Source organism: Ceratotherium simum, chromosome 34 (assembly GCF_057802395.1).
Source record: "Ceratotherium simum simum isolate JZ-2026a chromosome 34, ASM5780239v1, whole genome shotgun sequence".
In the NCBI taxonomy this organism is placed as follows: Eukaryota; Metazoa; Chordata; class Mammalia; order Perissodactyla; family Rhinocerotidae; genus Ceratotherium; species Ceratotherium simum.
The window spans coordinates 5850843-5862115 of NC_141933.1; the positions used below are offsets into that span (position 1 = coordinate 5850843).

Sequence of the window (11273 nt, forward strand, 5' to 3'; positions counted from 1 at the left end):
CAGGTGCCCAGCCAGTGGGCCACAGCCAGCCCACCTCAGGGCTGCCGGGGGTGTCGGGGCAGCCAGAGCTCCAGCGTGCCAAGCAGGCACTTTCCTTTGTGCCCCCATGTCAGAAGTTGGGACGCACTGCTCCAGAAAACCAAGGGAGAGCCCATGCTCTGCTCCCCAGTGAGCCCAGGGCTGTGTCACTCTTGGGCTGCTGTGAACAGGGGCTCTCGTGCCGATGTGCACCGGAGCCCATCTGCTGGGTGCCAGGCCTCTTGGGGCTGTGCTGCTCCTGGGCTCCGTCCTGTGGCTGACAGCCTGTGGTCGCTCAGGATTCCCTGAGAGGATCAGAACCCCTTGGCTCTGCCTTGCACGGACCAGCGCCTTTGATGATAAAATGTGCCCAGAGGACAAGTCATGTCATTCAGACCGCTTTGCAGGTAATATCTTACTGCTGGAAGGGAGAGAGAATTCTGAGAAACAGAAACTGATGCTCATCGACTTTGAATACAGCAGTTATAATTACAGGTAAATGTGTTTATTTTAGTATTTTATTATTTTGATACATGTATAAAACAATTATAGGACAAAATAGGTAGCAATCCTATTCTAAACTGGACGTGTCTTCAGCTGGAAGCTAACACTTGTTGTCCATGGCCTCTGGTGGCCACATGAGATGGCACAGCCTGTCCTTAGCTCGCTGTGTTAGAGGGGAGCAGTGATGTGAGTCATCAGACCCAGAATTTGGTATTTGCTTTGGCTCAGAGATGATTCCTTTTCATAAAAGTACTGATTGCAGGAGGAGGATTGGACGGTTACTCTGCAGTAGTGGGTCAGGTGGCACTTCTGTAGCTCAGTTGGCCGTGATTCTGGTGATCACCCCGTCGGCTATCCCCTGCACAGCTGGCTGTGCCGGACACTGAAGCGTCGTGCTCTTGGGGTCTCAGGAAATCCAGCTTGTCGGGAGGGATGCTCACAACTCGGCCTTTTTCCTTCTGTAAACAGGGAGCCTCGTGGCGGGCCAGTTTGCCTCATTCTCTGCTCTGAACTCTTTTTCAGGGGGTTTGACATTGGGAATCATTTCTGTGAATGGGTGTACGATTATAGCTATGAAAAGTACCCTTTTTTCAGAGCAAACAACCTGAAGTATCCCACCAGGAAACAACAGGTGAGAGACTTATGTTTATGTACCTGCTAATAGGTAAATTACATAAGTCAATTTTATGCAGTTAGAATTGATTACGTCTTCATTTTTAAAGATGCTCTTTTTAAATTGTGTAGTGGTGGTAAACGCTTTTGCTTTGTGTTGTTTTTTCTGTTAAATGTAGACACACACTTGACGCTTGAGTCCAGCTGTTTTAAATCTCTGTATCAGAAATACCTGTATTCAGAGAGGAGAGCACCGTTTCATTAGGCTGTGGATCAGTTCAAGTTTCTGTCTTCATTTGCCAGTTTGAGCGTTTACTCTCTCCCAGAAATTAACCTGCCAGCGTGGTGGTTCAAGCAGGGGTTTTAAAAATTAATCTGCCTGGATGTGAACCCCAGCTCCCGGCTGCTGGCTGTAACTGACTGGATGTTTCTGTGCTTCCGTTTCCTCATCTGCAAACATTTTTCATTGTCATGAGGAGGGAGCAAGTTAACATGCAGAAACGGGCTCAGAATAGTGCCTGTTCCAGAGACATTAACGGGTGTGAGCAGGCATCTGTTCTGTGCCAGTTTACTTCAGAATGTGAGGCCCCTTCCGGGACCCCGTGCCTGGGACAATGCTGAAACTTGACTGATGCTTCCTGGTGCTGGAGGTGGGGCAGCACGTGAAAGCTGATTTCAGAGAAGGAAGAGGGAAGAGGTGATACTGGGAGAGGTGGTGGAGGAAGCAGTGTTGGCATTGCAGCTGGGTAACTAATTAGCGAGTCCTTATAGGGAAGACTGACTGACAGCCGTGTTATGTACAACAGAAAATCGGGGGCTTGCTCTGTCCTGCTTACCTTCTATATAGTACGAAATAGTCAAGAACAAGGGATCTCATACATCCTGATTCACATGTAGCCTCAATGTGGAACCTGCTAGAACCTTGGGTCAACTGTCTCTCCTCTAAACCAAAATTAGCTGCTGCCAATTTATGAGCATAAGTGTGTATAGCACTGGCACCTTAGAAGTGGAAGGCCCCTTTGCATTGTCTGGTCCAGCTCCCACTCTGAGGCCGCAGCTGCTGACGAGCATCAGGTTGCCCAGAGCCTCGTGCCTGGTGGGCTGAGGCAGTGCCATGGGGAATGCTGGCCAGTCTGGGGAAAGGTTTGATGTAGGCTTACCCTGCTGTGCGATCAGACAGTGAAAAACCTGAGTGTGGATTCAATTAGAAAAACTGATTCTACCCAAATTACTTTCTCTAAAAATAGTAGCTGGTTTCCTGTACCTGTCTTGTCAAGAGTACAGCATTGGGTCCATTAGCACTCTGACTGTGAGCTGCTGATCACTGCTAGGGAAGGTGAGCTGCAAGTTCCCCATCCCTGGGCAGAGCAGTGGGGTGGGCTCTGCCAGGCTTCTCTGCCGTGATCTGGAGGAGTCACGCTGGATGTGTGCGCTTCATGACAGCTTGACCTCGTCTATTTTTAACTGTCATTGATCCTAACATAATTACTTTTTTTTAAAGCTCCATTTTATTTCCAATTACTTGGCTGCATTCCATAATGAATTTGAAAACTTCAGTAATGAGGAAAAGTCCATTATAGAAGAAGAAATGTTGGTTGAAGTCAATAGGTAATTGTTTTCCTTTGTTGATTTCTACAGAATGCTACCTCTCTATAGAATGTATTTAGGATGCCTGCTTGCAATTATGAGTGTTTTAGGAGCTTCTTTGTAACTGTACATCTCTAGGACTTGTACTTTGTCACAAATAGAACATTTGGTACTTCTCTGCGTGGCAGGTTTCACAGAAGGTAAGGAGAACAGGGTCGTGTACCAGGAGGGCAGGACGCTTGGATGGAGTTCCGAACTCTGATCCGTGCATGAGACTCAGCCATACGAGGCTGCTGCCCCCAGGGCCTGCGCACCCTTGTCTCTGATGCCTCTGGGGTGGTGGGCGCCACCTAATACTCTGTTTCTCCTGGAAAATAATTAAAAATCGTGTGTATAGGTTCTGAGTCTTGCTTTTAACTGTTTTCTCAACAGCTCTCAAAGCAGGGCTGGGAAATTTCCAAATTCTGCAAATCTGGGTACTAGACCACTGTTTATTCACACTCAGTCATCTCTTTAGTCAAGAGGCCTGAGTTATTCCTAGTCTTTGGGGTCTCCTGTGAGATTATTTGGTAAAAACGACTGTTTAGGTAACTTTGGTCCACTTTGTTCTGTCTACTTCATGTAGCGCAGATCACCTCTTCATGGTCTTCAGAAGTGTCTGCACCCCCTCAGTGAGCACACGGCCCTCCAGCTGCCCCTCAGCTCCACTTGCAGCGTACATTTTCCCTCTGGTTCTCGAGCAGATGGAAGTAGAAAAGGGAGGTGGAGGAGGCCTGGACAGACAGGGCAGCGCCAGGGGTTCGTGGGTCAGGGACCGCCAGAACAGAGGCGGGTGTGGTGAGGGTTCATTCATCCCTAGGTCACAGCTTTACCTTCCTCTGAATGAAGCCCAAACGTGTTATTTTGAGGAGAATTTGGATTCACAGTGACAGAGGGGCGTGGAACAGCCTAGAGACGGGGACTCGGCTCCCACTCTCCTGGCCTCTGTTTCACCTTCGTGTGAGAGGAGGGCGTGGGGTGAGAGTGTCATCCTGCCTCCTGGGAAAGGCAGCCAAGTGTTCGGAGGCCCGTTGTCCTCCTCGTGCTGATTAACGTGCGTGTTGGTTGCGGATGCTTTGCACTCACACGCGTGGCAGAGAGCGTGTCTCGGTATAGCCTGTGCTTTGCCAGCGTGTCCACCAAGGCTTCCGTGGGAGTCCTGTGAATGTGGTTATGTGTGCCAGAAACAGGCAGTTGGGTGTGTTCACACCTGCCACCGGCCAGAGGTGGGGGGAGGACAGCGATGGCGCTCCCGCTATTCTCAGTCGCTGTGGAAAATACCCCCATTGAGTCTGCCAAGGCAGACAGAGTTTGCGTCCAGACGAGTTAAACTGTCACCCAGCAGGAAGTGACTGCATTGGTCCTCTGGCTGGTACCACACGTCTCATGTGCGTTTCCTGCTTTTGTAATTACAGGTTTGCCCTTGCGTCCCATTTCTTGTGGGGACTTTGGTCCATCGTACAGGCCAAGATTTCATCCATTGAATTTGGGTACATGGTATGTTTTGGGGTGGTTTTTTCTTCTACTCCCAGGAAAAAAATGCTACAGTGTATGTGAATGCAGAGGGTTACCTGGTCCCCCCAAGTACCTGAATGAGGTCACTGGCATCGGGACAGTGGGCTGAGGGAGAAAGACTGTGTGATTGAAGCTACTGTCACTGAGGCTGAGTCTACCTCTGGAGGTTGCCCTCACTCCAGGGCCAGCAGGCCCTGCCTTCCCTGCTTCGGAGAAGAGCCGTGTGGTCCTGGTGGGGGATGTGGAAATCCTGACCCTAGAGGTCCAGCCCCTGACCTCAGTCCCTTCTGACAAAGGGACACTGGGTGAAGGAGTGCGGGGGTGCCTACCCGTGCCTTGAAGTGTTCATCTGTTACCATTCCATTCTCCGGCCTGCAGTGCCCAGCTTAGAGGTGGAAGCTGGTGCTGGTTGAATTAGACCTCCTCTTGGTTGCAGGCAAGTTTGTACCAAGCCAGGATGTCATTTTATTCTCACCTTAAGCGCTGTCCTTGACACAGACACTATTTGAACCTTTAGTTAATACTGAGTGTTGGGGTGTCCCCGGGCAGGGTGCACAGGAGTCTGTAGTGAGCACCTTGCTTCCGGACAGGTGGTGGGAAATGACTAGTTCATTTTGTCCTCCTCAGTCTCGTATTAGGATGATTTCTGCTTCTAGGCAGAAGGTTTGGAATGCACAGATGCTATTAAGCAAAAGAAGAAGGGGAAATTTCGATTTTTAAAGCAGATTTGGGTCATGGTCAAGTGCTACTGTAAGACAAAGTAGACTTCAGAAAAGGAGCATTACCAAAGATAAAGAAGGCATTTCCTAATAATAAAGGGGCCAGTTCATCCAGAGGACGTAAAAGAATACTGTGTCTGTGTCCCTGTTTTGCTTTAAAAGACATCATGCAAAAACTATAACAAAACTGAAAGAAGAGAGAGGCAGATTCACAAAGTAGATTTCACCCCCCATCCCCTCTGTCATGGACAGAACCAGTAAACACCACAGCAGGAAGGATGCTAGGTTTGAACAACACTCAACCGACCTGACCTGATGGACCGTTACTGAATACTCAACAACTGCAGAAGACACGTCCTTTTCCACGAATAGGGAACATTTGTCAAGATAGACCATGCGCTGAGCTATACAACAGGCTTCAACTTTAAAAGGATTGAGATAATACAGAGTGTGTTCTCTGACCACGGTGGAATTTAATTGGAAATCAGTAACAACAACAACAAAAAGATATCTAGGAAATTCTCAATTATTTGGAAATTAAACAGTACATTTCTAAATAAACCCTGGATCAAAGAAGAAATTAAAAGGACAATTAGAAAGTATTTGGAAGTGACTTATAATGAAAACACAACGTATCAGAATTTGTGGGATGTAGCTGAAAGCAGTGCTTAGAAACTTATGGCTTTGTAGCTTAAATGTTTATATTAGATAAGAAGAAAGTTCTCAAACTGATGACCTAGCCTTCTACCTTAAGAAGCTAGAAAAAGAAAAACCAATTAAGCCCAAAGTAAATAGAACTAAAATAAAAGTAAGAGCAGAAATCATTGAAGTAGAAAATGGACAAAAAATAGAGAAAAATCAATGAAACCAAAAACGTTGGTTCTTTGAAAAGATCAATGAAATTTATAAACTGGCCATATGAGCAAGAAAAAAGAGAAGACAAACATGTACAATATCAGGTACAAAAAGAGGACATCACTACAGATCCAACAGATGTCAAAAAGGTAAGAGAATATAAGGAACAACTTGATGCTAGCAGATTTGACAGCTTCCGTGAAATGTGCAAATTTCTTGCAAGATAGAAATTCCCAAAACTGACACAAGAAATGGCCATATATTTATAAAATAGGTTGAATTCATAATCAAAAACCTTCCTATAGAGTAAACTGTAGGTCCTGGTGGATATCATCAAACATTTAAGGAATAAATAATACCAGTCCTACACAAACTTTTAGAAAATAGAGGAGGAGGGAACATGTCCCCACTCATTTGATGAGGCGAGGCCAGCAGTTAGCCTGATATCAAAACTAGACAGAGACGTTTCAAGAAAACCGCACCTCAGTGACCTGCGTGAACATTACACAAAAATCATTATCAAAATATTGGCAAAAATTAAATCCAACATACATAAAAGGATAGTATTTTATGACCAAGTGGCATCTATCCCGGAATGCAAGGTTAATCTAACATTTGAAAAAGCAATTAGTGTAATTCACCATATTAACAGAATAAAGGAGAAAAACCCATACAGTCATCTCGGTGGATGCAAGAAAAGCATTTGACAATAATCCAACATCCACTCAAAGTGGAAAATCTCAGCAAACTCGTAATAGAAGGAACTTCCTCAACCAGAGAAAGGGCAGGTATGGAAAACCTACGGCTAAGGCCATAATTATTGGTAACAGACTGAATGTTCTGCCCGCCTCTGCCCCATAGAGAGCACGGCGAGGACGTTTGCTGTCCCTGCTGCTCTCCCACAGGGTGCTGGAGCGCCTGGCCAGTGCGTGAGGCAAGAAAAAGAAAGAAAATGCAAAGATACTGGAAAGGAAGAAGAAAAACTGCCTTTATTTCATAAGACTTGATCATGTACATGAAACAATATGAAAGAATCAACAGAGAAGCTATTTAAACTACTGAGTGAGTTTATCAAGGTCACAGGATACAAGGATACAATATACAGAAACCAGTTGCATTTCTGCATGCTAGAAACAATTGCAAATGAAAGAAAATTGTGTTTACAATGGCATTAAAAACACGAAATACTTAGGGATAAATTTTTTAAAATATGTGCATGATCCGTACATTGAACACTATAAAACATTGCTAAGAGAAACTAAATAAATGGAGAGAGATACCACATTTATGGATTTTGGAGACTCAATATTAAGATGTCTGTTCTCCCCAAACTGATCTATGGAGTCTCCACGATCCCAATGAAAATACCCACTGGATTTTTGGTAGAAATTGACAAGCTGATTCTAAAATTTATGTGAAAATGCAAAGGACCTGGAATAACTAAAACACTATAACTAGAACAAAGCTGGAAGACTTATGCTACCTGATTTCAAGACTTACCAAGCTCAGTAATCCAGACAATGTGGTGTTGATGTACAGACAGACATAAATCAAGTGGCACGTTCAAATAGAGTGCCTTGAAATAGACTCACATATATATAGGGAAAGGATTATATTTTCAAAAAATGATGTGGGAATAACTGAATAGCTATATGGAAAAACAATAATGAGCCTTGATCTCATGCCATACACAAAAATTAACTTGCAACTGATAATAGACCTAAATGTAAAGCTAAAACTATTAAGCTTCTAGAAAGCATAGGAGAAAAGCTTTGTGACTGTGGCAGAGATTTCTCAGGTTACATAAAGCACTGACCATAAAAGAAAAAAATACAATAAATTGGACTTAAAAACTTTCTCTTGGAAAGACACCATTAAGAAAATGAAGAGACGAGCCACAGACTGGGAGAAAATCTTGCAAATTTATATCTGACAAAGGACTGGTATTTAGAATATGTAAAGAACTCATAACTCAGCAAGAAACCAAACACCCACTTTATAAACGGACAAAAGATTTGGACACTTCATGGAAGATAAATGTCCAGCAAGCATCTTTTCCTGTGCTTAATATAATTAGTCATACAAGAAATGCAAATTAAAACCCTGATGAGATACTATGCACACCCATGATGATGGCTAAAACTATAAAAAAACAGTGCCAAGTGTTGGCAAGAATATGGAGCAACTGGAACTTGCGTACATCGCTGGTGGTAACGTCAGAGGGTGTGAGCAGTCTGGAAAACAGTTTGACAGTCTCTTATCAAGTTAAACGTACACTTACCATACAACCCAGCAATCCTCTCTGGTGTTTGATCCCAGAGAAATGGGAACATAGTTCTACACCAAGACTTGTATTCAAATGCTCATAGCAGCTTTATTTTTAATAGCCCCAAACTGCAAACAATCTACATGATAATCAGCAGATGAATGGAGAAGTACACTGTGTTGGATCCACATAATGGAAAACCACTCAGCAAAAAACAGGAATGAAGACTGGATGAGACGACAGCAGGGACAATCCCAGAAACGCACTGCTGAGTGCGAGAAGCCAGAGAAAGAAGGGCACCTCAGGGAGGATTCCACGTGTGTCAGAGCCTTCTGTCGCAATCCGTAGTGACTGGAATCAGGTCAGAGTCCACCATGGCCAGGAATAGGGGTGGGGTGACTGCAGAGAGGCCCGAGGGAACTTGGGGGGTGCTGGAAATGTTATCATGATTGTGGTGCTGGTGGTGAACTGGCTGTATGCATTTGCGAAAACTATTGAATGGTATGTTTAAAATGAGGTAATTTTTTGGGCTGGCCTGGTGGCGTAGTGGTTAAGTTTGCACGCTCCACTTTGGCAGCCCGGGTTCTTGGGTTCGGATCCCAGGTGTGGACATATGCACCGCTTGTCAAGCCATGCTGTGGCACGCGTCCCACATACAAAGTAGGGGAAGATGGGCACAGATGGTAGCCCAGGGCCAATCTTCCTCAGCAAAAAGAGGAGGATTGGCAACAGATGTGAGCTCAGGGCTAATCCTCACACACACACACACACACACACACAAAATACAGTAAAATGAGTTAATTTTTGTGGTATATAAATTATATTGCAACATTAAGTTTTTAAAAAAGTGATTTTGTAATCTTGGCAGTTAGCATAGCAGACTTTTCGATTTGGAGTGGGTCCTTAAGAGATCATGTCCATCATGGACAGGGTTGGGCACCAGACCCAGAGCAGTACAGTGGCCTGACAGTTCCAGAATAAACAGAAGCCAAACCAGGTTTTCTCCCTTGGTAATTCTTAGTAATCCTGCTGCAGGTGCTCCCAGAAAACAGGTGGCACCTTCTTTCTTTCTTTCACCTTCTTCTATACTTGCTAACGCCCCAGGGCCCTTTTGCTTTAGAAGAAGGCCCTTCGTTACGTCCGTCAGCCAGTGTCGGCAGCATTCCCGGTAAGCAGAACGCGCACCAGGAAGCGCCACACGTGCAGCGCGTCCCGGCTGCGTGCAGGACCCGGCCAGGTCCCTTTGAGATGGAGGGATGGCCGTGAGCAGTGCTGACAGCCCGAGAAGACTGTCTCTAAAGCAGGCTCGGTTCCTGGACAACCTGCAGCGGCTGTTCCCTCCTGTGCTGCGGCCTGGGCGGGACGCGGGCAGCGTTGGGCCTGCGGGAGCCCTTGGTGAGGCTGATCTTCCTTATGTCTCCTAGGACTACGCCCAAGCACGGTTTGATGCCTATTTCGACCAGAAGAGGAAGCTCGGGGTGTGACTGTGGGAGGACCTGGTTCACTTATCCCTGGCCTGCACGGGGGCGGCTGAGCCAGCGGCCCTTCTGTGCTCCGACTACTGTACCTGCGGCAGGAGGGCTTGGCTTCTCTCTGCCCAACACAGATGTGTATCATACGAAAGACTGGATTAAAATTGAGTAACATTTCTTCCCTATCTTGTTTACAATTTCACTAGGACCCTGGAATGAGATGGGGAGGCAGAAACATAGTGCAATAGTGCAGTATGTCAGAATCCTTTCATCTAGAGGAGGCATCTCACATTTGGGGCCTGAGGCTCAGTGAGATGTGGCAAACTGTTACTGTGGGTTCTTTTTTTGGTTAATGTTGATTTCCAAAGGATTTTCATTGGCGCGCTGGTGAACACTGTGACGAGGCTCTCTGTAGGAACCACGCGTGTGGACACTGCTCGCTCCCGAGGGCGGCGAGAGAGCTGAGACAGTCTGCGACCTCGCTCTGCGGCCCGACCTCAAGTCTCCGGAAGCTGCTCCTTCACCCTTTGGTCCAAATGGCTGACACTTGAGACAGCAGACTGCACGTGACGGGCGCGAGCTCTCGTCTGCGTACACATGAATGTTGCTGCTCGGACCTGTAGTACATATTTTGTCATGCGGACGAACCTCACCCTAACTGGATGCTCTTTCTTAACCCCAGCTGCAGGCAGGTGGTGAGCTGCAGCCACAGAGGGCCAACGGCTGGACAAGGGGCCGCCTGGGGACGTGCAGACACATGCCTCCTGTCTGCCTTCCCTTTGTCCCACTGTCTGCAGGCTTTTCTCCTCCACCTCTGCTCAGCCTGGAGCCAGGACATCTGTGACATGCTGGCTGCCCCAGGGCCCCTCGGAGCCTCGTGCTGCCCCTGGCGCCGGGGCCTTGGTGTGCCTGGCGGGGACAGGGGAACCCTGGTCTGGGCTCTTGGTGGCCAGCCCTCCCCGCCCTCAGTGCCCCGATGTCCCAGACGTGGTCACTGGTGGGAAAGCAGCCTGTACGTGGGTTGGGAGGCATGGATAGAGCGTAGCTGTGAAATCCAGACATGTTCATGTCCTTGGGATACATTCTTTTTTTTATCTCTGAACTCTTATTTGAATTGTTTTTTGTGCATACATTTCTGCTCCCACAGAGACTGTACTATACAGACAATAAAAGTAAAAACCCACCCTTAGCTGTCACCCTTGGTGTGTCCTTGGGGGCTCCTGTCACCTTACTGTGCCTCCGGAAGGCTCCCAGTGCGTCCACGCAGCTCCTGCTGCTCCCTGGCTGTCTGGAGCTCTGGGAGGACCTGGAAGCAGCTGGGAACAGTGGTGTGTCTGGGAGGAAGCTGAGCGGCTGGGCCAGGGCAGGCGGGAGACGTGCCATCGCTCACCCTGCTGGACGTTTCAGACTGGACCAGGTGAAGGTGTTTGGATAGCTCAGCTATCGACGACACTGCTGTCCTGCGTAAGCTCTCACTTAGAGCGAAGCTCCCCACTCCTTCCTCAGCCCTGCCGGCCTCAGCCCCTCCGCTGCAGCCGCGCTCTTCCTTAAGATGCCGGCTCACGCGCGCTTCCCTTGGCCGGGGTGCACTGGGGCCGGGTCTTCACATGATGGCTCCTTCACATGCTTCCACGGTGAGCTCAGAAAGTCACCGCTCAGGCCTTTCCACACGCCTTCATCTAAGGC

General features: G+C 47.3%; 1 protein-coding gene across 8 annotated transcripts in view; it reads left to right on the top strand.

The window, feature by feature from the left end:
- CHKA (choline kinase alpha) overlaps positions 1–10771 on the top strand; it is a 54050-nt gene extending 43279 nt beyond the window's left edge. For 3 of the 8 annotated variants that reach the window (XM_087422535.1, XM_087422541.1, XM_087422536.1), the window contains 5 exons: positions 426–513; positions 1045–1153; positions 2636–2742; positions 4176–4257; positions 9540–9746. In XM_087422535.1, coding sequence (XP_087278661.1) covers positions 426–513; positions 1045–1153; positions 2636–2742; positions 4176–4257; positions 9540–9599 — 446 coding nt within the window. In that variant the 3' untranslated portion in view covers positions 9600–9746. Of the gene's footprint in view, positions 1–425; positions 514–1044; positions 1154–2635; positions 2743–4175; positions 4258–4902; positions 8477–9539 lie in introns of all 8 variants that reach the window. The other 5 variants (XM_087422534.1, XM_087422540.1, XR_015549700.1 and 2 more) reach the window with 4 other exon arrangements.
- Positions 10772–11273: the final 502 nt, after the last annotated feature.